At 51.5% G+C, this 27,638-nt stretch overlaps 1 protein-coding gene across 4 annotated transcripts in view; it reads left to right on the top strand.

Moving 5' to 3' along the window:
• The window catches only part of INSR (insulin receptor), a 133,574-nt gene extending 106,615 nt beyond the window's left edge, over positions 1-26,959 (top strand). For 2 of the 4 annotated variants that reach the window (XM_062179232.1, XM_062179234.1), the window contains 9 exons: positions 6,559-6,718; positions 9,745-9,847; positions 10,909-10,976; positions 12,996-13,240; positions 14,138-14,248; positions 14,338-14,497; positions 16,841-16,970; positions 17,368-17,502; positions 21,707-26,959. In XM_062179232.1, coding sequence (XP_062035216.1) covers positions 6,559-6,718; positions 9,745-9,847; positions 10,909-10,976; positions 12,996-13,240; positions 14,138-14,248; positions 14,338-14,497; positions 16,841-16,970; positions 17,368-17,502; positions 21,707-22,058 — 1,464 coding nt within the window. In that variant the 3' untranslated portion in view covers positions 22,059-26,959. The remainder of the gene's footprint in view (positions 1-6,558; positions 6,719-9,744; positions 9,848-10,908; positions 10,977-12,995; positions 13,241-14,137; positions 14,249-14,337; positions 14,498-16,840; positions 16,971-17,367; positions 17,503-21,706) is intronic. The other 2 variants (XM_062179233.1, XM_062179235.1) reach the window with 1 other exon arrangement.
• The last annotated feature ends 679 nt before the right edge of the window (positions 26,960-27,638 follow it).

The following is a 27,638-nucleotide window of genomic DNA, read 5'->3' on the forward strand; positions in this document are numbered from 1 at the left end:
TATGGGATACTGGCGCTGCAGGCTAGGGCTTTAACCCACTGTGCCATAGCACCAGCCCCTATATATATATATGTATATTTATAAAATTTACTTGATGTACAATATTGGTACTTACTGATGGGGTGCAGTATTACAATTCAACATGTCAACGCTACATGGAGGCAGGATAGTTAGCAATTCTGTATCCTCCAATATTGGCATTTCCATGGGAAACTTCAGATTGTTCTCCGGATATTTTGAAATGTGCAGTTAGTCATTCTACAGTGCAGTCAGCCTGCTGTGCTCTGGAACATTAGAACTGGGGGCTGGTGTGTGGCACAGTGGTGAAGCTGCGACTTGAGGTGTCTCCATTGCATGCTGAGTCAGAGGGCCTGGCTCTGAGTCCTGGCCCCACTTCCTGCTAACGCACACCCTGAGAGGTGGAGATTTCAAGTGCTGAGGTCCTTGCCACCCATATACAAGGCCTGGATGGAGCCCCTGGCTCCTGCCTTGGCCTGGCCCAGCCCTGGCTGTTGCAGACATTTGGAGAGTGAACCAGCAGATGGAAGATCCCTGTCTGTGTGTTTATCTCTCTGTCTGCCTTTCCAAGAAAATGAAAATAAATAATAAACAGAACTACTCCCTCACCCCCACCATATTCTGATGCCCGTTATCTACTCTCGTTCAAATCTCTCCCTCAAAAGATGAATGGATTTTTAAAAATTGTCTATTTACGCCATGGGCTGTTAGTCCTCTGTTTAAAAGAAGGATGAAATCCTGTCGTTTGCAGCTATGTGAAACTGAAGGACGTTCGTTAAGTGACATAAAGCAGGCACAGAAAGACAAACACTGCTGTTCCGGCTCATTGGTGGAAGCTAAGAAAGTGAGGCCCAGGGAAGTGAGTGGGATGGAGGCCGCCGGGAGCCAGGAAGCCGAGAGGAGAGGGTTAAGTGGCATCTTTGTTAAGTCCTTCCTGAAGTAGCAGATGCTGTGCAGGTTGGTGGGTGCCCACAGAGGCCACTGCACAAAACCAGAGCAGTAGCTAGGCTCTGCACTTGTGGTCAACACTTGGCGCACAGTGGCTCGTTCAGGGTGTTTGTCACCTCCAAGGTGCTACAAGAGGCCACGTGACTTTTAGAGACTCTTAAGAAAGAAAAAAGTGCCTTCAGTCTCCCTTGGCTGTCATCCTTCCCCCATCTCCTGCCCTCCTAGCCACTGGCAGTCTAGTACACAACATGTACTCAATATTTGCAGCATTGGAAAAGCAGTTATGGGGCATTGTGGCATGGTGGGTAAAGCCGCTGCCTGCAATGCCAGCATCCCTCAGCCAGCTGGTTTGAGTCCCAGCCAATCCCAGCCACTCCTGGGAAAAGCAGAGGAAGGTGGTCCAAGTGCTTAGGCCCCCGTGCCTTTCAAATAAATAAATAAATATTTTTTTATTTGAAAGGCAGAGCTACAGAGAGGCAGAGTTAGAGGGAGGGAGGGAGGGAGGGAGGGAGGGAGAGAGAGAGGGAGAGAGAGAGATCTTCCATCCTATGGTCACTCCCCAGATGGCCGCAATGGTTCAAGCTGTGCCAGTCTGAAGCCAGGAGCCAGGAGCCTCCTCTGGGTCTCCCATGTGTGTGCAGGGGCCCAAGCACTTGAGCTATTTTTTTTTTTACTGCTTTCCCAGGCCATAGCAGAGAGCTGGATTGGAAGTAGAGCAGCTGGGACTGGAACCAGCACACATGTGGGATGCCAGCACTGCAGGCGGCGGTTTTACCTGCTAGACCACAGTGCCGGCCCGTTTTTTTGCTTCCTAAGTACATGCAGTTTTAAGACAAGACACACCTAAAGTTTGCAGAACAAGCTAACGTCATCTCATCCTGTGCTGTGCACGGACTCCATTCCTTGAGAGAACTTCAGGGAAAACATCCCAGGGATGCAGCCCTCACTTCCCCTGTGTTGCCACGTGTGTGCCTGTTGTGTATTGAGGCCTGTGTATCTAAGGAAGATGGGAATGTGCGGCCAAAGCGTAGTAGAGCAACTTGTAACCGAGCGGCTGTAGACCTGGAAATAACTTCGGGTACAGCAACTGCTTTTTTTTTTTAAAGATTTATTTGAAAGGCAGAAAGAGAGAGAGAGAGGAGTTCCGATCTTCCACCTGTTGGTTCACTCCCCAAAGGGCTACAATGGCTGGTGCTGAGCCAGGCCAAAGCCAGGAACCTGGACTCCATCCGGATCTCATACGTGGATGGCAGGAGCTCAGCTGCTTGGGCCATCCTCTGCTGCTTTTCCTGAGCATATTAGTAGGGAGCTGGATCAGAAGTGGAGCGCTTGGTACTTGAGCTGGCCCTCTGATACGGGATGCTGGCATCGCAGGTGGAGGCCTCACCCACTGCGCCATGACTCCAGCTGCTCCGATTGTCTTCTTACGAATGTGTTCACAGACATCATTTATTTACAACGTTTTCCTTAATTGCCTAGTGTTTCCTTGACAAAGAAAAGCATAATGCAAACCTTTCCTAAAAGGTATTATTTATAATGTATACTGGCAGGACATAGTTGTTCCCCATTATCTTCAAGGGATACAGCCCAAAACTCCCAGTGGGTGCCTGAAGCTACAGAGAGTACTCAACTCTGTTTTAAAAAGTTCCTTGAAACATGGAATTAAAAGTTAAGTGTATCTTGGTGCCAAATATTTTCGAAGCATGCATATCTACTCATAATATGCATTTTCCATTGAAGTTTTTAAAAAGGTTATTCTGTTTTTGAGCACTTTATTTTATAAAAATTTATTTGAAGCCCCGGTCTTGTGGCATGGCCGGTAAAGCCACCACCTGCAACACCGACATCTCATGTAGGCGCTGGTTTGTGTCCCATCCAGCTCCCTGCTAATGTCCTGGGAAAAGCAGTAGATGATGGCCCAAGTGTTTGGGCCCCTGCCACCCACTTGGGAGGCCCTGGTGAAGATCCTGGCTCCTTGCTTTGGCCTGGGCCACCCAGCATCAGCCCTTGTGGCCATCTGGGGAGTGAACCAGTGGTTGGACTATCTCCACTATCTCCTCTCTCTTTCTCTCTCTCTCTCTTGATTTCTGAATAAATATTTTAAAAAATTACTTGAAAGGTAGAGCAACAGAGAGAGAGAGAGAAAGAGAGAGAGAGAGAGAGAGAGAGAGATCTTCTATCTGCTGGTTCATGCCCCAGATGCCGTCAACAGGGCAAAGCCAGGAGCTGGGAACTCCATCCAGGTCTCCCATGTGGGTGGTAGGGACCCAGGTACTTGAGCATCATCTGTTGCTAACCAGGGTGTGCATGAGCAGGGAGCTGGATCAGAAACAGCTGGGATGTCCTGAGCCGGGTCTCCCCCTCGCATCCATTCTGTGGGTGCTCATATCCTTTCGCCTCGGTATGTCTCGGAGTTGGTCGTTTTTCTGCCCTTTGCACAACGTTTCACCTGATCTGGCAGCTCTTGTTTGGCGTGTGCATGCACATGCCTGCACACACGTGTGTGGTGTGTGTGTGTGTCTCAGCAGAGACCTTTTTTTGTGTGTCAGGTTCTGGAACCTTCTGTCCTTCCTTCCTATACCCCACACCTTGAGGTGTGGGGTGAGTGGCAAGGGTCAGAGAGTGCATTTCCCTCTCGTCCCGGCCAGTACCTTTGGTTTATACACTTGCTTGTTTGTCTCTCCTGAGTGACTCATGCCACTTGGAAGAACTTTGGACCAGAATTCCCAGCCCAGCCCTCACAGCCCGATTTGTTTTCTTGCTGTTATGGTCACATGATAAGCACGAGAGGCTTTTACATGGCGTTCTCTCCCCTACCCTCCTCCCTTTAAAATTTTCCAGCCCAGTTCCCTGCAGGCTCCATCAGCTTGGAGCTGCTGGGGGAAGTTTTCTGAGTCCTGGCTCCAGGCCTGCAGGTTTCCCAGAAACCCTGGGCTCTCCTAAGAATTTCTGGGTTTATCTTTGGTCACATGCTTATCACGGGGCGTGCGCTCCCGTGTTTATCTCTTCTCCTCCTACTCCGTGGATGTTTGGGTGGATTCCAAGTCTTCTTATGAGGAGGAAAAAAACCCGAGAAGATAGAACCATGGGAAGCAAAAAAACCTTTGCTGTTTGTCCTCAGTCAACCCATTCATCCATCAGGTTCCAGTGAGTCAGAGGCCAGGAGGTGTGGGAAATGATTGCAATGACTTCCCTCCCAGTTTTTATTTATTTATTTTTTAAAGATTTATTTATTTGAAAGAGAGAGAGAGATCTTCCATCCTCTGGTTCACTCCCCAAATGGCCACAGCCCACCCCGATGGCCAAGGCTAGGCCAGGATGAAGCCAGGAGCCTGGAACTGGTCTCCCACATGGGTGTCAGGGGCCCAGATGCTTTGGCCATCTTCTGCTGCTTTCTCGGGCACATTAGCTGGGAGCTGGAGTGGAGGTGGAGGAGCAGCTGGGAGCTGAAGTGGGCTCCCACGGGATGCTAGACCTGCGGGCAGCAGCCTGACCTGCTACAACATAATTCTGGCCTCTCTCTCTCTTTTAATTAAGAGGGAGAGAGAGAGACAAAGAGACAGAGAGACAGAGAGATCCCACCCACTGCTTTACTGCCCAAATGCTTGCAACAAAGCCGGCTGGGGACTGAAGCCAGCAGCTGGAAACGGAATCAGAATCTTACACGTGGGTGGCAGGGACTCCACCACCTGAGCCATTCCCACTGCCACCCAGGGTCCACATTCGGGAAAAGCCGGCATCAGGGGGATCAGGAGCCATTCCCACTGCCACCCAGGGTCCACATTCGGGAAAAGCCGGCATCAGGGGGATCAGGAGCCATTCCCACTGCCACCCAGGGTCCACATTCGGGAAAAGCCGGCATCAGGGGGATCAGGAGCCATTCCCACTGCCACCCAGGGTCCACATTCGGGAAAAGCCGGCATCAGGGGGATCAGGAGCCATTACCACTGCCACCCAGGGTCCACATTCGGGAAAAGCCGGCATCAGGGGGATCAGGAGCCATTCCCACTGCCACCCAGGGTCCACATTCGGGAAAAGCCGGCATCAGGGGGATCAGTGAGCCATTCCCACTGCCACCCAGGGTCCACATTCGGGAAAAGCCGGCATCAGGGGGATCAGGAGCCATTCCCACTGCCACCCAGGGTCCACATTCGGGAAAAGCCGGCATCAGGGGGATCAGGAGCCCGGGCCCTGCAGTGGAGGATTGGACATCTCACTGTCTTCCCACCACGTGTCTGGCACTGCTGCTGGGGCCCGGCTGAAGTGCCCCATGGTGGTGGGTGGTCCCAAGCAGAATTCTGAGACCCAGGTGGGTCTGGGTTGAAGGCTGACCTGCCACCCCCCCATGCTGGGGGCCTCAGGCACCGTGTTGGGCGTCCTAAGCCGGGGTTGACCAGCAAGCTACATCCCATGGGCCGCACGTGCCTGTGTTCTCCCAGCTCTGGCGCTGCGTTTATGCTTTAGGATAACTGGGAGTAAATGACGAAGAGAGACTTGGGGGAGGGGGAAGGAGGCAGAGTGAGGTCAGTTAACCAGTACTGCGGTGACTGCAGTAACGGTAGCTGGGGGCCCACACCCTATAGCGTGGGGTTGGCTTGCTTTCCAACGGTTTATTTTCTGTTTTGTAAAGAAGCAGAACGGGGGAGTTTACAGGGTCCCAACACAAGCAGATGATGTTTAGGGAGCTGGAAGTGCAAACCTTGCTGATCTAATCACTGCAAACGGTGTGCAGTGACCGAGTAAGCCCGTGGCACCCACTAACTACGTGCAGCTATTACGGGCCACTTGGAACGATAACAAACAAGCGAACACAGAAGAAAGCATTTTGAGTGTTCTTACAGAAGGAGACGATGGCTCTGTGAGGTTCTGTACGTGCTCATTAGCCTAGTTGTTTTGAAGATTTATTATTTATTTATTTGAAAGGCAGAGTGGTACAGAGAGAGGGGTAAGAAGACAGGGAGACAGGGATGCCCGCAACAACTGGGGCTGGACCAACAGGAAGCCAGGAGCCAGCAGTTCCATGCGGGAACTACTGCCTCCCATGGTGCGTGTTAGCAGGGAGCTAGAGTCAGGAGTGGTGCAGAGACCCAAACCCAGGTGCTCTGGTGGCCCGGGGGCAGCTTGATGGCTTCACCAGACGCTGGCCCCTAAATGTATCTTTTAATGCCATTTCCCACGGTTGTTAAAGTGGTCTTATAGCGCTAAGGGTCTGGGATACTGGGATTCCCAGTGTTGCCTGAGTGTTGACACTCTGTGTGGAGCTCTGGCTCTTTTTAAAGCATTGTATTTATACATCTGAGAAAGGAGAGAGAAACACACACACACACACACACAGAGAGAGAGAGAGGGAGGGAGGGAGGGAGGGAGGGAGGGAGATAGATGCCACCTACTGGTTCACTCCCCAAATAGCCAGGGCTGGGCTGTGCCAAAGCTGGGAGCCTGGAACTCACTCAGGGTCTCCTGTGTGGGTGGCAGGGGCCCCGCTGCCTCCCAGGTGTGTGCAGAATGTCTGAGTGGGGTCCTGGCTGTCACGTTCCCCCCTGAGCTTCCACCCAGAGCTCAGCCAACCTCCTCTGCCTTCCTTCCTCACAGGAGCTGCACCTCTGTGTCTCCCGCAAGCACTTTGCTCTGGAGCGGGGCTGCAGGCTGCGGGGGCTTTCCCCCGGAAACTACAGCGTGCGGGTGCGGGCCACCTCCCTGGCGGGCAATGGCTCCTGGACGGAAGCCACCTATTTCTACGTGACAGACTACCGTAAGTCAGTACATTTCAGAGGCTGCTGCAGCTGGGGGCCGAGGGGGTGGCAGAACAGGGGGTCTGGGAAGCAGGGGAAGGGGACAGAGTGTCTCTGTCACTACACTTCTCCCCCTGCTTTGAGAGGCAAGCTCTGTCCTGACCTCCTCCACCCCGGAGGAGGAGGATTTGGAGGGGAGGAAGAGGAGGAGGAAGGATGTGCAGAGGCAGGTGACTTGGTGTTTCCACTTCTCCCAGTGTTTGTGAGTCGTTCTGTGCCCCAGGAACTGCCAGAGACAGCTTGGAGCAGTTTGCTGTCTACTCCAGGAGGAGCAGGAGGGTGGGATTGCTCAGGACAGAGCCGGCCATCCAAGGCCATGTGCTAGGCTGGAGACAGGGACTCTCTCAGACTGACTCCCCTGGTTCAAATCCCTTCTGCATCAGTGAGCAATTCTAGGACCTTGGACAAGACCCCCTTGCTTCTGGAAGCTTCCCCAGTTCCCAATCTATCTTCCTTTCCCTCCCTCTATCCTTCCTCCCTCCCTCCCCTCCCTCTCTCCCTCATTTCCTCTCTCCCTTCTTCATTCTTCCTTCCTTTCTGAGACAGGCAGAGAGACAGACAGACAGCTTCCATCCACTGGTTCACTCCCCAAGTGTCCACAATGACTGAGACTGGGCCAGGCTGCAGCTGGGAGGCTGGGAGCGCCATCCAGGTCTCCCAAGGGAGTGGCAGGGACCCAAGTACTTGAGCCGTCACTGCTGCCTCCCCAGGCGTGCATTGGCAGGGAGCTGGCATCGGAGTGCAGCCTGGGACTGAACCTGGGCCTTCTGGTGTGGGTGTCAGTGGGTCTTCACCAGTGCCTTAACTGCTGGGCCAGGCAGCCACCCCAGATCCCAGTCTGCCACCTGGAGCTACTCGGCGTCCCTCCCTTCTTGACGGGCAGGGAGAGGGGTAAGAGTGCCCACATGATGCGCCTGGGGCTGGGCACAGTGTGTTAGAGGCGTTCAGTCAGCCGCTGTTGTTGAGGACCCCTGGGACCAGGCCCGTATCTCCGCTTTGCAGAGCACACTTTCTTCCTTGGTGCTGAGCAGTCCAAGCACGTGTTTATAATTACAGACAACTTGACCTTGCAAGTGTGAATGAAAAACGCAAAAAGAGGCTGCGTAATACTTCCCCAGCCAGTTAAAGAGAGGGGTGTGGGGGTGGGGGGAAGAGTGAGAGTGTGTGAGAGTGTGAGTCCATCCACTGGTTCACTCCCCAAATGGCCACAGTGGCTAAGGCTGGGCCAGGCTGAAATCAAGAGCCAGGAACTCCATCCAGGTCTCCCATGTGGGTGACAGGGGTCCAAACACTTGGGCCATCTTCTTCTGCTTTCCCAGGTGCATTAGTAGGGAGCTGGATTGGAAGTGGAGCAGTTGGTACTCAAACCCGTCCTCATAAGGATGTTGGGTTGCAAATGGCTTAACCAGACTTAACCCTTGCTGTACCACAATGCCAGCCCCTGAAGAGGAATTCTTTAGGGGAAATGTATTTTCTTTAGTCTGGTATTCTTAGCAATGAGACTATCCACAAGGTCTTTATTGTTTTTAGATTTATTTATTTATTTGAAAGTGAGAGAGAAAGAGAGAGAGAGAGAGAGAGGTCTTCCATCCACTTGTTCACTCCCCAGATGGCTGCAACAGCCAGGGCTGGACCATGCCAAAACCAGGAGCCAGGAGCTTTTTCCAGGTCTCTCATATGGGTGGCAGGGGCCCAAGCTCTTGGGCCATCTTCCACTGCTTTCCCAGGCCATTGGCAGGGAGCTGGATCAGAAGTGGAGGAGCCAGCACATGAACTGGCACCCATGTGGGATGCTGGCATTGCAGGACGTGGCTTTACCTGCTATGTCATGACTCTGATCCTATCCACAAAGTTCTTTAATGGCTGGTGGCTGATCTCCTGGTGAGGAGGGGCCAGAGCCTTTGTACAACACTTTCTGGTGAATTTTTCACCTGCCAAAGGTGATGATGGGTCTGGAGTGAGGGGTGTAATTTGCAGGGCCCATTGCAAAATGGAAACGCAGAGCTGCTTGCTTTTAAAGCATTAAGAGGGACTTGGCACTTTTGAGCAGTGGGTTAAGCCAATGCTCATGATGCCAGAATCCCATATGAGCACGGGTTCAAGTCCCAGCTGCTCTACTTCTGATCTAATGTATCCTTGCTAATGTATCTGGGAAGGCAATTGAAGGTGGTCCAAGTGCTTTGGGCCCTTGCCACCCACATGGGAGACCCTGGTGGAGTTCCAGGCTCCCAGTTTTGGCCTGGCTCAGCCCCAGCCATTGCAGCCATTTGAGGACGGGTGCCATTGAACCAGTGGGTAGAAGTTCTCTCTCTCTCTCTCTTCATTTCCCTCTTTGTAACTCTGCCTTTCAAATAAATGAATATATCTTTTAAAAAAGTATTCAGCACTTCATGGCAGCCAGTGCAAGGTGTAAAGCTGGGTGCAGGGTTCTTGTCTGAAGCAGTGGTCTGGGGGCGGCATCAGCACTGCTTCTGGAATAGGGTTCTCCAAGCCCACTGCCTAGTCCCTCGGAGCTAGCCATGGGCTGTGTTAGGACTAGAGGTAGAGAAAGAGAGAGTCAGGGTCAAGGAGAGAGGGACCAACATGGCCCCTGTTCCAAGTATGCATGTGATTAGATTAAGTAACTTATGGATTTTTATTCGAGAGGCACAGAGAGAGAGAAGAGAGAAAAAAGAAAAAGGGGAGTGATCTCCCTTCCTCTGGTTCATTCCCCAAATTATCAGTAGCTGGAAACTCAATCCAGGTCTCCCACATGGTGGCAGGAACCCAAGTACTTGAGCCATCAGCACTGCCTCCCAGGGTGTGCATTAGCAGGGAGCTGGACTTGGGAGCAGAGCCAGGACTCGAACCCAGGCGCTCTGACATGGGGCATGGGTGTCCCAAGCAGCGTCTTAGCTGCCACGCTTTTCAGTGCCCGCGCTGGGTGTGATTTTTGTGCTGCAAACACGTTTCGATGTGGAACATGTCTTTTCTTCTTCTGTTCCAGTAGATGTCCCATCAAATATTGCAAAAATCATCATCGGCCCCCTCATCTTCGTCTTCCTCTTCAGTGTGGTGATCGGAAGTATTTATCTATTCCTGAGAAAGAGGTGAGTGAGGTGGTGTGCTGGCGGATGGCGAACAGCAGGCTCTCTGGGGAAGAAGTATGCTTCGCTCTAGGCACAGCCAAGCCTGTTGTAAATTTTCATTCACAGGTGATCACTACGATGCAATATGCAGGGCTCGTGTTCTTAGATTCCCTCTAGTCCAGGGTGGGGAGCCTTTCTTCTGCCAAGGGCCATTTGGATATTTACAGCATCATTCATGCGCCAGACAAAATGATCGACTTACAAATGAGCCAGCTGCCAATTCATTGGATTTCCAGTCCCTCCCACGGTTGCCTATGAAACTCCGAAAACCAGAACTGGATAAGAAAGGACTGGTGTAATGTAAATAAGTGAGATAACATAAACCACTTCAAGAGCACTGACTGTAGTGCACATAGCATAATAGGAAGTGAAGAGTTTCACATATGTATTACCTTTGCTTTGAAACAGAATATGTTTCCTTGTAAGCCTCTATAATTTAATTTTAATGGCACTTGTCTTGAACAACTGACTCAAGTTTCCTGGAAACTTAACAGCTATTTCTCACCAGTCCCATGAACTTATAACAGTAGTCCTGGGTGAGTGGCTTCTCCGTGTGCCTCGGACAACCATACCCAAGGGTCTTTCAAAGAAATCATGGGAAATGGGATTCAAAGATAACTTTACTTTGGTACAAGACATCTTTGAAATCCATGTATCTGGGAGGGGGGTGTCTTCCAGAAGTTCATACAGGATATGCATTGTGAAAAAATTAGGCATGGGCTGCCAGCTATTTTTGCTCCAGAGTTTACCTTTCATTCTGCTTTCCATGAACTTTGTGAAGTAGCCCTGTGTCATAATAAAAGTCAGCGAGGGAGGGGTGAGCCTTCGCCTGCAGGTGCACTTAAGAAGCGGTCTGATGGGCTTTCACTCAAAGACCCCCATCCCTGCCATAAACCAGCCGTATCCGGGATTCTGTGAGGTTGCTGGTGAGGGTTGCTGCTTGCCCTGGGGAGCCTTGTCACGTGGAGATGCAGACAGTCGTGAGTATCTCAAGCTGGTGTGCTTCCCTTTCCCTCTTCCAGGCAGCCGGATGGGCCACTGGGACCGCTGTATGCTTCCTCAAACCCTGAGTACCTCAGCGCCAGTGATGGTGAGGACCTTCCCCTTCCCTGGGGGTGGCCGGAACCTGGATGCTCAGTCGAGCAAGCGTTGAGGGTTGATCCCGAGGACAGCCCCCTTGTTCACAGAGCTTGCCCACCTGTGCTTGTCACAGAAGCCCTGTTACTGTGGACAGTCAGTTACCTGCTGGCTGGAGCCTGTTCAGACTTAGCCAGTCTGGGATTTGTAGGCTGGGATGAGAGCGAGGGAACCTTGTACCACAGCTGTGGAGAAGTGAAGCCAGAGACAGTGCTGAGGATCAGAGACAGAAGATCCCATTCCTGCTTGCCAGACAGGGGACTAGAGGAAGATGAAAACAGGGACAAAGCACCCTGAATTTAGGAACTTGAAATAACGGCCATTTATGAGGGAGCTTCAGAACGTTGGTGGAAAAACATCATTAAAAGTATGAGTATATTTCAGTGCAAAAAACCTTGAAATCCATGTGCAGTTTTTTTATGATACGTATTTTCCACGTATTATGAAGCCGCATTTTTTTTTTTTTTTGGCATCAGGATAGACTCATAACTTTTTTAAAAAAAGACTTATTTATTTATTTGAGAGGCAGAGTTACAGAGAGACCAAGGCAGAGAGAGAGGTCTCCCATCCACTGGTCTACTCTCCAAATGGCCACAGTGGCTGGAGCTGGGCCAACCCAAAGCCAGGAGCCAAGAGCTTGGGCCATCTACCACTGCTTTCCCAGGCCATAGCAGAGAGCTGGATTGGAAGTAGAGCAGCTGGGACTAGAATCGGCGCCCACATGCGATGCTGGCACTGCAAACTGGGACTGGCATCCATAATTTTTTTTTTAAAGATTTGTCTATTTATTTATTTGAAAGAGTTACAGAGAGGCAGAGGCAGAGAGGGGGAGAGGGAGAGGAAGGAAGGGAGGAGGAAGAGAGGGAAGGAGGGAGGGAGAGAGGGAGAGAGAGGTCTTCCACCTGCTGGTTCACTCCTCAAATGGCTGCAGTGGCGGAGCTTAGCCAATCCAAATCCAGGAGCCAGGAGCTTCTTCCAGGTCTCCTGTGTGGATGCAGTGGCCCAAGGACTTGGGCCATCTTCTACTGCCTTCCCAGGCCATAGCAGAGAGCTGGATTGGAAGTAGAACAGCTAGGGCTTGAACCAGTGCCCATATGAGATGCCAGCACTGCAGGCAGTAGCTTTACCTACTACACCACAGTGCCAGCCCCTAGCCCTCCTAAAGCTTTTAATTCTAGTCTTTCCCACCAACTTTTTGAAGGACCTTCATAGAGGCTCACAATTTTGTGGGCAGTCTACCTGGGCTGAGCTCAGCTGGGTGGTTCTTCTGGTCCCACCCAGGTTCACTCACATGGCTGCATTCTGCCTGTTTTCAGCTGGTGCCAAGTGGTCTTGGATGGCCTCCCGGGTGTTTCTGGGGGCTCAAAGGCTGCGTGGGCCTGTTGGGAGGTGGCTGAGCCTCGTTTCTTCCCTGCACTGTCTTAGACTCTGGCTGGGCTTCATTCCATGCTGTGCTCTGATGGTTCCTAGGGCAAGGGAGAGTAGGCTCCATGGTCTGCTCCAATCTCTGCTTGGGATGTGCTTGCTGATTCGCATCCACCAGAGCAAACCACAAGGGCATGCCCAGGTCCAGGGCAAGGGGAGACATAGGCTCTACCTCTTCACAGGAAGCACTGCCAAGCACTGCAGCCATGGTTCGGTCAACGAGTTTTGACCTGGACCCCATGTCTTTGGCACCTTGCAGAAATAACAGCCAAAGAGAGGAAATAGAGTCATTCAGTAGTGGGGAATCTGGTATCAGACAGGAGGGACTCAGCCCTGTAGCCCCTTCCCCAGCCTCCATTGCCCTCCATGGGGGCCAGTGCCTGCCCAGTTCTTGGCTGTATGCCCAGTGCCTGGCATAGGTCTTAAATTCTAGAAGTTATTGGATGGCCACTTTTGGGATGCTCCACAGGAGAGGGCTCTGGGTGGGAGGTGGCCGGGGGCCTCTGAGGGATGGGCCCGCAGTGCTGTGTAGCTAATTGAGAAGCAGTGTTTCCCTGTTCCGTGTACGTTCCGGATGAATGGGAGGTGCCTCGGGAGAAGATCACCCTCCTGCGGGAGCTGGGCCAGGGCTCCTTCGGCATGGTGTATGAGGGCAACGCCAAGGACATCATCAAGGGGGAGGCCGAGACCCGCGTGGCTGTGAAGACTGTCAATGAGTCGGCCAGTCTCCGGGAGCGGATCGAGTTCCTCAACGAGGCCTCCGTCATGAAGGGTTTCACCTGCCATCATGTGGTGAGCCTGGCTGGGATGGGATGGGCATTTCTATTCATGTCATTTTCCCCTCCCAGCCTCTTCCTGCTGCACAGAGCCACAGGGGACCCTGGCTGCAGTCTCCTGCACAGCCCTCACCCCATGAGCCTCTCCCGTCCTAAAGATGTGTGTGTGGGGGGTGCTCCCTTCTCCATCCCATTCTATCCCACCTTGCCTGAACCAGACTCTATTGATATCCCATCAATTTTCAGAATCTTCTATTGCTTTCTGGACTCTTCTGTCACTTTTCTGGAACCTTCCATCACTTTCCAGAATTTTCCATCTCTTCTTGGCTCCTTGTAATCCTGAACCACACAGAAGTCCACTATACCCCACCTGCACTAATTCTTGCCCCCTACCCCCTAAATCTAGCACAAATTCCTCCTGCTTTTCTGCTCCCCCAGTGGTCTCTGTTTCTCTTTGGGCTTCATCTCTTTACCATGTACCTGCAGGCACCCAAATCCCTGTTTTTGCCTCTGAGATGCAGTAGATGTCTGCGTTCAGGGGGCCTCAACTGTAGCAGGCAGAGACGGATCCCAAATCTGCTGTGTTAATTATCTTGGGAGGAAACGCCATGGAGAATGGAACAGAGAGGAGGGTGGGAAGGGCGTATCTGAGCCGTGTGGGTGTGGGAGAGTGAGCAGAGTCAGGTGGCGCAGCTAATGCAAAGGCCTGCAGGTAGGAGCAGGAATCAGGGGGATGGTATTTGCCTTGGAATGGCCCTGTGTGTGGGCAGGTGTGCTTCTTCCTCCAGACCAGAGCTGCCCACACTCCCTCCAGGCACAGGGCACTGTGCATGGTGGAGACACTAGACAGAGTGCCGATGGGGAGTACAGACCATCCATGGCTCTCACCCAGAACCTCATGCTTGCTCTGCAGGTCCGCCTCCTGGGGGTGGTGTCCAAGGGCCAGCCCACGCTGGTGGTGATGGAGTTGATGGCTCATGGAGACTTGAAGAGCTACCTTCGTTCTCTGCGGCCCGAGGCCGAGGTGAGGCTGCCTCTAGGTCCCTGGTGGGGCACCTGCTCCCGGAGGCAGGTCCCAGCGTCTCTGAACCCCACCCCATGTTTCGGCTTCAGAACAACCCGGGTCGCCCTCCCCCTACCCTCCAAGAGATGATTCAGATGGCGGCGGAGATCGCGGACGGCATGGCGTACCTGAACGCCAAGAAGTTCGTGCACCGGGACCTGGCAGCCCGAAACTGCATGGTTGCCCACGATTTTACCGTCAAAATCGGAGGTTCGTCCCTGAGCCTTGCTTTCTGCTTTGAAATGTGTGGCCCGGGCCAGCTTTGGTCTTGGAAGGAAGTTTTCTAAACTGAGTTGCTAAATTGTTTTCAGTTGTGTCAAGGGTTAGGCTTTGGGGTAGGTGGGTGGTAGAGTAGGCGTGGGGGTCTGGTCCTGTAATTTTTTAAAAGAAGGATTTATTTGTTTGAAAGGCAGAGAGAGAATCTCCTATCCTACCGGTCCAGTGCCGGGCCAGGCTGAAGCCAGGACCCAAGCAGTACTTTAACTGCATTTCGCTGATAAACTCACTCACCCCTTCACTTCTATAAAGATACACGAGTCCTTCAGATAGTTTGTGGAAAATGGGATTAAAAAATGGTTTATTTTGGTACAAAAAAAAACTTTTAAAATTCATTCATGGCTTTTTTCCTAATACACATTTTTCGCAAACATTTTGAAGACCACTCATAGGCACAGATTTCAGATGTCTATTTGCCAAGCAAACACCTTTTAATTCCAGTTTTCCTCCGACTTTCTCAAGTACTTTTGTATGTCTGCAGTAAGTGCTAAACACGCACTTCGATTTGTCTACTCTTACGAGGCTTGCAGTCTTTTCTTGAATACAAATTAAAAAACTTTATTTTTCTTATGAGAGAGAGAGAGAGAGAGAGAGAGAAAACTCACACTCCCATCTCCTGGGTCACTCCTCAAATGTCCAAAGTAGCCAGGACTGAACCAGGCTGAAGCCCGCAGCTGGGAACTCTGTCCAGTCTCCCGTGAGGGTGACAAGGACCCAACCACTCGAGTCATCACCTGCTGCCTCTCGGGTGCACACAAGCAGGAAGCTGGAGCCTGGAGCAGAGCCGGGAGTTGGCTTTAGGACCCCGATATGACTTGCATGTGTACCAGGCAGCCTCTTACCTGCAGCACCAAGCCCCAGCCCCAGCTTGCAGTCTGTGTACGTGAAGAATGGGCCTGTGTGGCCAGGTGGAGTCGAATTCACTGCAGCAGATGGCCAGTCCGGTCAGTCTGTTGCCCTGGCCGCGTTTCAGGTGGTCCACAGCTGCCCGAGCCTAGTGGCTGCCATGTTGGTCAGCGTGGAGGTAGACCCTGCGCATCCCCACAGGTGGTTATCTGGGATAGGGCTTCTCCAGCAGAACCACAGAGGGGTCTGTACTTTTATCAGCTGGGGAAGATGGCTGAAGATGAATGGGTCCATGACAGAGCCAGCTGAGGGGTAGAGGGCAGGTCAGGAAGGGACCCCTCTCTGTAAGGAGGCAGCATTTTATCCGAGACGGGCAGGATGAGGAGCTGACCTTGTGGTTATTGAGTTAAGCTGCGGCCTGTGAGGCCAGCATCCCGTATCAGAGTGCCAGTTTGAGTCCTGTCTGCTTTAGTTCTGATCTGGCTCCCTGCTAATGCATCTGGGAAAGCAAAAGTTGGTGGCTCAAGTAGTTGGGCCCCGCCTCCCACATGGGAGGCTCAGATAGGGTTCCAGGCTCCTGGCTTTGGCCTGGACCAGCCCTGGCTGTTGTGGCCATTTGGGGGGGGTGAACGAGCAAATAGAAGGTCTCTCTCTCTCTTTGTCTCTCTGTCACTATACCTTGCAAATCAATCAACCTTAAAAAAAAAAAAACTGGCAGGATGAGTGAGAGCACCCCTGGAGGAGGGTACAGCATGTGCAGGGGTCCTGAGGCTGGGGAGAGAATGAGTGTCGAGGGGACCAGGGCAGCACAAGAAGTGAGGTTGAGAAGGCAGGAACTAGACCCATCAGGGCCTTGGGAGTTCAGGCAGGTCCTTTCGATGTCGCCCTGTGTAGGCTATGAGAAGCAGGAGGAGGCGCCGTGCTGTTCAAGGTGCTGAATGCTCGTCTCCTTCCTTAGCAATGGGAGGGGACAGGGTCCTCTGGAGGTACCTGCTCTTGGGCGGTTGGGAGGGAAGCCCGGCTAGGGCCTGAGCAATGGGGAGGCACAGGTGGATTCGGGAGAATGGGCACCATTCACAGGAGGACAGAGCAGCTTGTGGATGGCAAGGCTGCGACCCCTGAGAAGGAGCAGGTTCACTGGAGAAAGTCGAAACTTCAGCTTCAGATGCCCCGGAAGGTTCAGGTGGGAGGGACATGTTGACATCACTGCTCGGTCGCCTGATGCCACCTGTCCCTTCCCCTCAAATGGAGGCCCCTCCTCTCCCTTCACACTCCCACAAGTACCCTCAGGGTCCATCCTCGCTGGAGTCGGCCACCACCCAGGTGGGCACACACCTGGGGCAGGTGAGCCCTGGCTCTGAGGACTCTGCCGGTGCCAGAGCAGCCAGAGGGGCAGGTTGCAGGCTGAGAGTGCCAACTGTGTGTTGCCAGATTTCGGAATGACCAGAGACATCTACGAAACGGATTACTACCGGAAGGGGGGCAAGGGTCTGCTGCCTGTGCGATGGATGGCACCGGAGTCCCTGAAGGACGGGGTTTTCACCACCTCTTCTGACATGTGGTGAGTGCCATGTGGCTGCGCGGCTGGAGTCCCCAGGGGCCCTGAGAGAGTGACCAGCATGGGCATGCCAAAGGCAGGCTTCTTCCCTCCCACCTCTCCACCAAGAACATGAAGGCAATGTCTTGTCTGAGAAACCCCAGCACAGCTATGGTTACGTTCTGACAGAGCTAATCTTACAGGCATATAGGAACCACAGCACGGATTGCCTTTACCCAGGTTCTAGCAAAGCAAGAAGAGGCGTGTGTGTGCACTTGTGTGTGTGTGCGCATGTGCATGGGTGTACCTGCGTGTGCACACGTGTGTAGGTGTGTGGACATGAAGGTGTGTATACATGTGTGTGCATGCATGTGCAGGTGTGTGCACACATGTGTTAACTGCTTGCGATTGTCCTTGACAGGTCGTTTGGCGTGGTCCTCTGGGAAATTACCAGCTTGGCAGAGCAGCCTTACCAAGGCCTGTCCAATGAGCAGGTGTTGAAGTTTGTCATGGACGGAGGGTACCTGGACCAACCCGACAACTGTCCAGAGAGAGTGTGAGTACAGGAAGGGTATGCGGCGGGTGAGGTGTTCAATCAAAGGAGCCTGCCCTCTGTGTGTGTGCTGTGCTTTCCCACCGTACCTGGGGATGTGTGTCTGCATGTCAGGGGAGGGGACTTCAAAAAGTTTGCAGGAATTTGAATGACAAGAGAAGTTTTGGTCCAAGAAATTTTGAAATACACACATAGAAGGAGCTTCAAAATGTTTGTGAAAAATGTACATCAGGAGTCATGGGCGTTTGGCCTCATGGTTAAGGCACCAGCTAAGATGCCTGCATCCCCACAGAGAGCTCGAATCCCACCTCTGGCCCCTGACCCTGGCTCCCTGTGCATGTGTACCTGGGAGGCATCAGTGCTGGCTCAAGTGCCTGGGTCCCTGCCCCCCACGTGGGAGACCTGGGCTGTGCTCTTGGCTCCTGGCTTCAGCTCCAGCCTGACCCTGGCTGTTGCAGGCATTTGGATGGGAGCCTTCTCTGTCTGTCGCTCTGCTTCTCAAATTCAGAGATGTGTATGATGAAAAAAACTGAACAGGATTGCAACTCTTTTTTTTTGCATTAAAATAAAGATCCTGTAATTCTGTTTGCCACAGACATTTTGAAGTATGCTCATACATTTACATACCTGCAAACACTTAGAATGCTTTGTGTCTGTGTTTTCTGCTCGCATTTCCTGTGTCTACCTTCATGCTGTGGTAGCGTGGCCCATCTTCGTGTGGAAGCCTTCCCTGCAGATCCTACCTTTGGAAGGTTCTACAAGAAATCCATAGCAGTGGTTACTTTGGGAGAAGGGAGCTGAAGAACTAGAAAGATCCCTGCTTAACTTTATTCTTTATTACTTAAAAATTTATCAGGCCTCCAGATCTTTTCGTTGTATATTTTTTTTGTAGGAGCAAATGTGCAATGCATGTACACCTGCCATGAAACATTTGGAAAATTGTCCAACCTTACTGATAGACCAATAAACACACACACACACAAGAAAAGGTGAAAGAAATAGAAAAACTAAACACACCAGGATATAGCATTAGTGGTAGTATTGCCAGCTAGTCTTTTTTTTTTAAAAAAAAAACTTTTTTTATTAAGGTTTATTTTATTTATTTGAAAGACAGAGTTACACAGAGAGGTAGAGACAGAGAGAGAGATCTTCCATCCGCTGGTTCACTCCCCAGATGGCCGCAATGGCCGGAGCTGCGTCAATCCAAAATCAGGAGTCAGGAGCTTCTTCCGGGTCTCCCACATGGGTGCAGGGGCCCAAGGACTTGGGCCATCCTCCACTGCTATCCCAGGCCACAGCAGAGAGCTGGATTGGAAGAGGAGCAGCTGGGACTAGAACCGGCGCCCATACGGGATGCTGGTGCTTCAGGTCAGGGCTTTAATCCACTGCGCCACAGCGCCGGCCCCTAAACAGTGTTTTTAAAATATTTTTTTCTTTCTTTGAGAGGCAGACAGAGATGGACGGCGTGTGTGGAGAGAGAAATGGAGGCCGGCGCCATGGCTCAATAGGCTAATCCTCTGCCTGTGGTGCTGGCACCCCGGGTTCTAGTCCTGGTCGGGGAGCCGGATTCTGTCCCGGGTGCTCCTCTTCCAGGCCAGCTCTCTGCTGTGGCCCAGGAAGACAGTGGAGGATGGCCCAAGTGCTTGGGCCCTGTACCCGCATGGGAGACCAGGAGGAAGCACCTGGCTCCTGGCTCCAGATCAGTGCGGTGCGCCGGCCGCAGCGCCCCTGCCACAGCGCCCCTGCCGCAGCGGCCATTGGAGGGTGAACCAACGGAAAAGGAAGACCTTTCTCTCTGTCTCTCTCTCACTGTCCACTCTGCCTGTCAGAAAAATAATAAAAAAAAAAAAGAGAGAGAGAGAGAGGTGGAGAGCTAACTCCCATCTACTGGTCTCTCTCCAAATGGCTGCAGCAGGCAGGGATGGGCCAGGTGGGAAGCAGGAGTCAGGAGCTGTGTCTATGTCTCACATGGGGGGCGGGGACCCAGGTCCTTGGGCCATCATTCGCTGCCTTCCCAGGCGCGTTAGCAGGGAGCTGGACAGGACAGGACATGGAGCAGCGGGACTGGAGCTGGTGCTCTAAGGGATGCAGGTGTCCCAGGTGGCAGCTTAACCTACTGCAGCACAGCGCTAGCCCAGAGGAGCGTTCTTACTGTGCCGCTGTACTCGCGGTTCAGAGTGATGTGGTGTGAGGATGCCGGAGAGAAAGGAAAGGTGGGAAAGAGGAAGGGGAGGGGAGGGGAGGGGAGGGAAGGGGACGGAAAAAGATCTAAATAGCCAACAACAGGAGAGCCGCCAGCTAACTCAGTCGATTCATATGATGTCGCCATTGACATTTCAAATGATGCTTCCAATATATTGAACTCGGTAGATAAGCTTATGATGAAAATCAAGTGGGGGGGGGGGCGGCACTATGGCGCAGCAGGTTAAAGCCGCAGCCCAACAGCACTGGCATCCCACATGGGCACCAGTTTGAGTCCTGGCTGGGCCGCTTCCGATCCAGCTCTCTGCTATGGCCTGGGAAAGCAGTATTAGATGGCCCAAGTCCTTGGGCCCCTGCACCCATGTGGGGGACCAGAAGAAGCTCCTGGCTTCGGATCGGCTCAGCTCCAGCCATTGTGGTCATTTGGGGAGTGAACCAGCAGGTGGAAGACCTCTCTCTCTCTCTGCCTCTCCTTCTCTCTCTAACTCTTTCAAATAAATAAAATAAATCTTTAAAAAAATTAAGCGGGAATGGGTATATTCAGTTGAAAAGACCAAAGGTTAAAGCTGAAGGAAAATTGCGAGATGTGTATATTTTGTTTTTTTTTCCCTGACTTTTCTACAATGAGCACTTAATTGATATATAATTTTTATATATTGATAATATCTATTTTTATATAAAGACCTTTATCAAGGCTTATTAAGAAAATCCATTTGAATACTGCAGCTCCCAAAAAAGACATCAACTGAGGAAACTTCATGGGAAGAAATCTGATATGGAAAAAGTGAGAAGCAGAGTCATTTAGAAACTTGGAGCAAAATAATTTTAAACATTTCCCCATACATTTCCTCTCGTAGCCATGCAAGGCAGCAGCCAGCTTTAGTTCCGTGGTCAGGGGAATTAAGGCCAGGGGTTTGCCCATGTTTTTTCTGGAAGGGATCCTTTGGTGAGTGGCGTCAGTTCGGTGGGCCATAGGGTTTTCTGTCAGAGCTCCTCTGTTCTGTGGATGTAGCTGGAAGGCAACCGCAGACATTATGTAAGAGAATGGCTATGACTGTGTACCAATAAAACTTTATTCAAAAACACCCTGGCCCTGGCGCGGGGGTGGATTTGATCTGGGGACTGAGCTGGCTGACTCTTGTAGAAGAAGTTAGAGTTTGGAAAGAAAGAGGGAAAATGGCAAACACAAGTCCTCAGCCCCTTTCTCGGAGTGCTGCTGGCTGAGGAAATGGGCAGCCATGAGGATGTGAGGCTGGGGTCCTGGGTGCTGACAGACGCCGGACTGAGGTGCCTCCCGCCGCCCCCCAGAGATGGAGGGCTGGGCCAGCAGGACGCACACAGAGCTGTCTCTCTGGGTTCCGTTGGCACTGCTGCTCCCATGAGCTTCAGCTCCCCGGCCTGGAGAGGTCTTTCCCTGGAACCGCCGGGGGTCACAGGCGGCCTTTCCAAGCAGCCCCGGGTGGGACTGAGCCCTCAGGAAATGCACCAGATTGGGGAGGGGCAGGGAAATCAGGAGTGTGTGAAATGAGAAGCCTGCCAACACTGCCTGGGGCAGCCCTTGGGCCGGGACCCTTCACAAAGCTCCTAGAAGGAGCTGGTGTTGCTGTGCAATGTGTTGTGCTGCTGCTTGCAATATGGGCCTCCCGTGTCGGTGTGCCAGTTCAAGTCCCAGCTGCTCCACTTCTGATGCGGCTCCCTGCTCCTGTGCACCCTGGGAGGCAGCAGTGATGGCCCCTGCCAGCCACGTACCTGGATGGAGCTCCTGGCTCCTGGCTTCAGCCCTGGCTCTTGTGGCCATTTGCAGAGTGAACCAGCAGATGGAAGATCTCTCTCTCTCTCTCTCTCTCTCTCTCTCTCTCTCTCTCTGTGTGTGTGTTTCAATTAACTAAACCTTTCAAAGCATCTTGCAGCACGCTTGGCCTGGGCTGCAGAGGCGAGAGGACGGGGGAGGGGCTGCCTGGCTGGGCCCCCAGACTCATGGTGGCCGTGTCCCTGTGTCCCGCAGCACGGACCTGATGCGCATGTGCTGGCAGTTCAACCCCAAGATGCGGCCCACTTTCCTGGAGATCGTCAGCCTGCTGAAGGACGACCTCCACCCCAGCTTCCCGGAAGTTTCCTTCTTCCACAGCGAGGAGAACAAGGCTCCCGAGAGTGAGGACCTGGAGATGGAATTCGAGGACATGGAGAGCGTCCCGCTGGACCGGTCCGCGCACTGCCAGAGGGAGGAGGCGGGGGGCCGGGAAGGGGGCTCCTCGCTGGGCGTCAAGCGATATGAAGACCACATCCCCTACACCCACATGAACGGGGGCAAGAAAAACGGGCGGATTCTGAGCCTGCCTCGGGCGAATCCCTCCTAACGGCGCCTGCCCGGGCCCGGGGTTTCCATCCACAACTTCCTCTGGTTCGAAAGTCTCCGGAAAGCTCAGGATCGCGGCAACCTGCCCGCGTGGCCCACCGGGCTCAGAAATTGGCCCTCGACTTCTCTGCTTGTCTTCGGACTTCACACACACACTTGTGCAATTGCCAATGTGACCGGGGCGTCCGCGAAAGATGCAGCTGTGAGCCTAGAGGGGCAGGGAGGGTTTTCTACAGCTGTCTCAAACCGGGATTTTTGTTTTTGTTTTTTAATCTCGTAGCACAATGGGAAGAAAGCACCTGTTTTTACAGTCTTTTTTTTTTTTTTTTTTTTTCCTTGCTGGTGTCTGAGCTACAGTATAAAATGTAATACTTGTTTGTGGAACAAAAGTTTGAAAGGAGAAAAGGAAAACCCACACCCCCCTGTTTGCAGGGAGTTCCACGCTCGCCAGGGTGGGCGTGCGCAGGTTTTACTCATCCCACTGAAGGACGTCGCTTCTTTGCCTTCTTCTCCACAAAGATCAGTTCCTCAAGTTGACCAATAGCTGCTGTTTTCATACTCTGCGTGAACACCTGCGGTCCCCGGTGTGTGCACACTGTGTGTGTGTGCAGGTTAAAGACCGCTGGTGTGTGTGTGTGCACACACGCACGTGCAGAGTATTCACGCGTGCAGAGCCGGCACTTGACACTTGTGCTGCTTCAAGTTGGCGTGTTCCGGCCCCACGCTCCCCTGCCTTATTCCCTGGCATACTGTGCCCCCGGCAGGTTCTTCTCATTTTACAAGTCTAGCCTCGGATGTCTCCTCTCCTTTCACTTGGATGAAAAAAATTTTTTTTTCCCCAGGAACTAAGGGAGGAGCATTTCTTTTAGAGTGATCATGGGTTCTTTCAAGACCAAACAAAGCTAGGATAGGGAAAAAAAAAATAAAAGAACTGGGATGGCAGGAAAGTTTTGAGGATATATTTGTACCCTGTTTAATGGGAGAACACCTTTAGCATTAGCCGTGAAAGTTATCGAGTCGGGGGTGTGGTCACGGGTGGGCCTTCCTGCTTGTAAGGAGGGGTGCCAGGTACTATCAGCCTCTTTGTTTGGTCTTAAAGCATCCATTCTTCTGGGAATTAAGCCACATTCGCTGCTAATCTTTGTGGACATCGTGAGGCCATGCTGAGTGGGTACACAGGTGGGCTTTGTGGAAGGTGTGGTTTGGATACCACCGCCTGCCACAGGGCTCCTGCTCGGCTCAGTGGGAGGCTTCCAGGAGCGGAACCCAGCTCCGAGGACGCCCGTGTTCTCCCTTGGGTTCTCTCTATGTACCTCATGCGGCTTTGCCTCGCCCGGACCTGCACGGCCCCTGGGGACTGTGCAAACACAACACAATCAAAGCCCAAAGACGTCTGAAGGACAGCATAAGCAATGGCAAAGGAGATGTGGCCACCGCGGCACCTGAGGCACTTCTCAGGGGCTTCGTGATGTTGCAGGGCCCAGGAGAGAGGAGTCTGGAGGAGCAACCGTTCAAGACCTGCACACCAAGGACTTCTGGGTGGGCGGGACCCCATAGTCCCTTCCCTTTGTGAAAGGAACCACAGCTGCTCAGAGGAAGAACGGGGTGGGGGAGGGAAACTCTTCACCTGGGCTCACAGATGTGGTCACCCCCCATGCCCCGGGAGTGGTCCCTCACAGGCTGTGACTGCTGCCTTCTCTCTTCTGAAGAGTTTCGGGCTCCAGAGGGGGACAGATGCATAGTGGCAGCCTCCGAGCCTTTTCGATTCTTGACTAAAGACACAGGTAGACGCGAGTTCCAATTGTTTATTGCTCTCTTATTTATAGGATTTGGAAAATGATGGCATGTAAAATATTGCTGGGGACCCTCTGTGATTCAGTACAAGAAGCAAGAGGACAGAAATTATTTTCGCCAAATTTATTTTGTACATACAAGAGGGTTCTGTACGTAAATTAAAAAAAAAAGTAGGTCTAGATATTTTGTTCTTTTCATAGCAAATTTGTAGTGGTCGTATACTACACTAGCAGCAATTTTCACATTTTTCTAATTCAGAAAGACTTTCTTATATTAGGGGGAAAAGTATTTATTTTAATATATAAAATCACTCTGAAAATCACTTTCGTAAAAAATGGAGTGCATGTAAGTTTTTATCAAGGAAAAAATAAACAGGTGAATGTGGGTAATGATTTCTTTTTTTTTTTTTTCCAGCACAGTCTACCTCAGTGTATTGCTAGGATGTGGTTCAACAATGGACATCTTGGAGACTTCAGAATTCTGCCTGGGTCTGGTCTGAATCAGGGAAAACGTGTGTCAGCTGATTCTAAATTCCAGGGACCAGTAAGGATTTTGAGGGAGGGAGTTGGGATGGAGAAGGTGCAGCCTTCTTGTGAGCATAGATCCTTTTTCTGCTGGCTGATAATATCCTTCTCTGAATTTAGGATTTCTTAAAAAAAAAAAAATCTTCCACTGGGATGGGTGTTGGGTCTTGCAGTTGAGATACAGGTTAATAGCAACACCTGTGCCTGCACTGGACTGCCTGGGTTTCATTCCTGGCTCCAGCTGCCTGCTAGTGCAGACCCTAGGAGGCAGCGTTGAAGGCTCAATCGACTGGGTCCCTGCCAGCCACATGGGAGATCTGGATTAAGCTCCCAACTTCAGATTTTGGCTCTGCCCAGCCCTGTGGCCATTGTGGGCATTTGGGGAGTGAATCAACAGATGGCATTGCTCTCTGTCTCTGAAATAAAAACATTTAAAATATAGAAGAACAAATCCTGCTCCATCTATTGACACAATAAAACATAAACCAAGTTTGAGGACATGTGGTAGATCTGACCCCCGCCTGTGGTCTGCCTCCCTTGGGTGAGAGGTAGCTGTGTCCTTGTTCTACTGGACAAAGACAGGCTTGGCTTCAGAGCCAGTCTCCCCACCTGTCCCATGGGATTGCTTGAAGTGGGCAGGAGGGTGCCCTGGGCCCCCTGCAGGTGGATTCTCACTCGGGCCAGGATGAATCGGATTCAAGGACACCTCACACACAGACACCTAGAGCAATGTCTCCCTCTGTGCTCTGAGTGGGAAGGGGGCTTTTGGGGAAACCCCAAGTCCTAAGCACATGGGAGTACTGAACACTTTACTTGGTAGAGACAAGACCCTGGACCTGTCTGGGGTTTTGGTTGACCTCAGGCTGATACTTGGAGCTTTTGCAGCTTTGAGAACCAGCGTGAAAGTTGAGCTGAGGCAAACAGGGCCGTTGCCCTAATTGCCAAACCTTGCTGCTCTCACTGTCTTTCTTAAAGGCTCTGCTGGTGCAGACTTACCTTTCTCCACCTGCCCTGGAGAGAGATGGAACACAGGGCCCACCCTGTGCAAAGGGGAGCTCATCCATTTCATTGACACTGCTGCAATGTAAGACCTAGCGGCTGTCAGGTTGGGTCACCAGCATCCTTTGGCATGAGAAAATACTGACTTTGTAACAACAGAACTTTGGTCTAGAAAGTCACTGTGACCTTGGGGGTCTGCAGTGATTGGTTACAGAACAGCAGCAACACCAGCGTAGGTTGATGTTTTCTGTTGTTCATTTTTGAAGATGTCTCACTCTGATGAAAACCGTTCTCATTAGTGTGGTGAAATCCACACAGTCATTTCTTCTCCCAGGGGGAGAATAGCAACTGCATCACTTTGCCCCTGGATCAGTGATACACACATATCAGGAAGAAGTCCTGTTTGGGGAGCTGTCCCAGGTGCTGTCCTGTATTTTGAAGACTGTAGGAAGGGAAGCACTGCTGGGTGTCTGGGTATAGGCTGAGCACAAGTGAGGAAAATGTGGGAATTGATTCAATCATCTGCTATATGATTGTATGATTGAGAGACTATGCCTCTAGCTGGTGGGCCAGTTGTTCACGGTATCCCACCTGGACAGACAGTCCACCCTGAAGCATGCTTACTTGGCTGGAAGGTGTATATTTGTAACCTACTTTACACTTGTCAGTGGGCAAGAGTGCCATGGAGGCATGGTCTGGGTGGCCATCCTGGAGGTGAGTGGATGTGCCATAGTTCCAACAACTTTCACAGTTTGTAGAGGGAGGAAGTTGGAGATGGAATTTCTTTTAGATGCCACCTGAGGAGTCCTGTTCACCTGAGACTCTTCAGATAGTATATTTTTGCTGTGGGTGGAGAATGGGGAATGCTGATTTTTTTTTTTTAACAAATGGTTGCACATAGAATGGTATCAGTTCAGAAAATCTTCCAGAATGTTCTTCAGAATATTAATTTACACCAGAGGTGTGATTGGGAATGGAAAGAACAGACCAGTGCTGCTTCTTTAGAACACACACGAAAAATGTGATGGACTTCGAGGGGCTGCAATAGAAGAGCTGATATTTCCTTAGGGGTCCCCTGAGAAACAGTGGGTGTATGATGTTCTGAGCTCACTGCCATCTTCTGTGAAGTGCCGGAACCAGCTCCAGCAAAGTTTGCTATCTGGAAATCGGCCATAAAAACGCTTGCTCAGGATCACATCATGAATCTGGGGCTCTTGGTCCCATTTGAGAAGGAACAGCCCACACACCCGTGTGTGTCCGTACGTGTATTCAGGAATGGCTTGTTTGGTCTGTACACTTTGTGTCAAAGTTGCTGCTCCCTGCCCCTTGTGTGCCTGGGTGGCCTCTGTCAACAGTACAGGATCAAATGTGCCACAGGTTTTGCAGAAAACAACTCAGAAACACGAAAACCACCCAAAGCTCAATGATTATTATTTTTTTCAATGTTTTCCTACAGGAGCCAAGTAGTATCATGTACAGAATATGCCTTTTTGAGGGGGGGAGGGGATATTGAAATTGTTCTGCATGTAAAATATGGGATAATTACCTGTTTATAGTAAAATTCTGAATAAATTATCTGAGAATACTCCTGTTTTTGTGTGATGCTTCCATAATGCTCTTGTGCTGAGTTGGGTTGTGTCTTTGGCATCAGTTATATTAAGGGAAAGCTCTTTGGAAGTTGTGGGCACCTGTTCTTGGAGAAGGAAATTCCCCACAATCTTCAGCTTGTGCAGCTGCAGGTTAAACATAGGGGAGGGGAAAGGGGTTTTCAAAAAGTGCATGAAAAAACTCACATTGTGAAAACACTATGCATGAATTTCACAAAAATGTTTGCACCAAAATCAGCATCTCTCGTCATCCTAACTTCTTCCACAAACTTGTTGCTGCTTCCGGCAGAGCTGGTGATCTGCAAGCCCATACTTGTATGGCCAGACCTGCAGTTAAACATTGCACTTTCTATACCAGTTAATTCCCTCCCCTAGGGACCTCCATACCTTTCACGATGCGGTCATGAAGGGTCTCATTCCAGGAATACCAGGGACCTTGCTCTGATCCAACACCTTGGAAATCTACGTGCCAGATATTTTTGATGCCATTCTAGCATGAACAACTCCTCCCCTCCCCCTTTCCCCCTCTGCCCCATGGTGGGCAGGTAGGTAAGTGCCAGGAGGTGGACCACAAATTCAAGAGGATTCTGAACAACCTTCCTTGAGCTAAATACACACAGATACTGAGTAAGGAGATGGAGTTCCCGCTTTCAGCTT

This window comes from Lepus europaeus, chromosome 20, assembly GCF_033115175.1.
Source record: "Lepus europaeus isolate LE1 chromosome 20, mLepTim1.pri, whole genome shotgun sequence".
NCBI classification, from domain to species: Eukaryota; Metazoa; Chordata; class Mammalia; order Lagomorpha; family Leporidae; genus Lepus; species Lepus europaeus.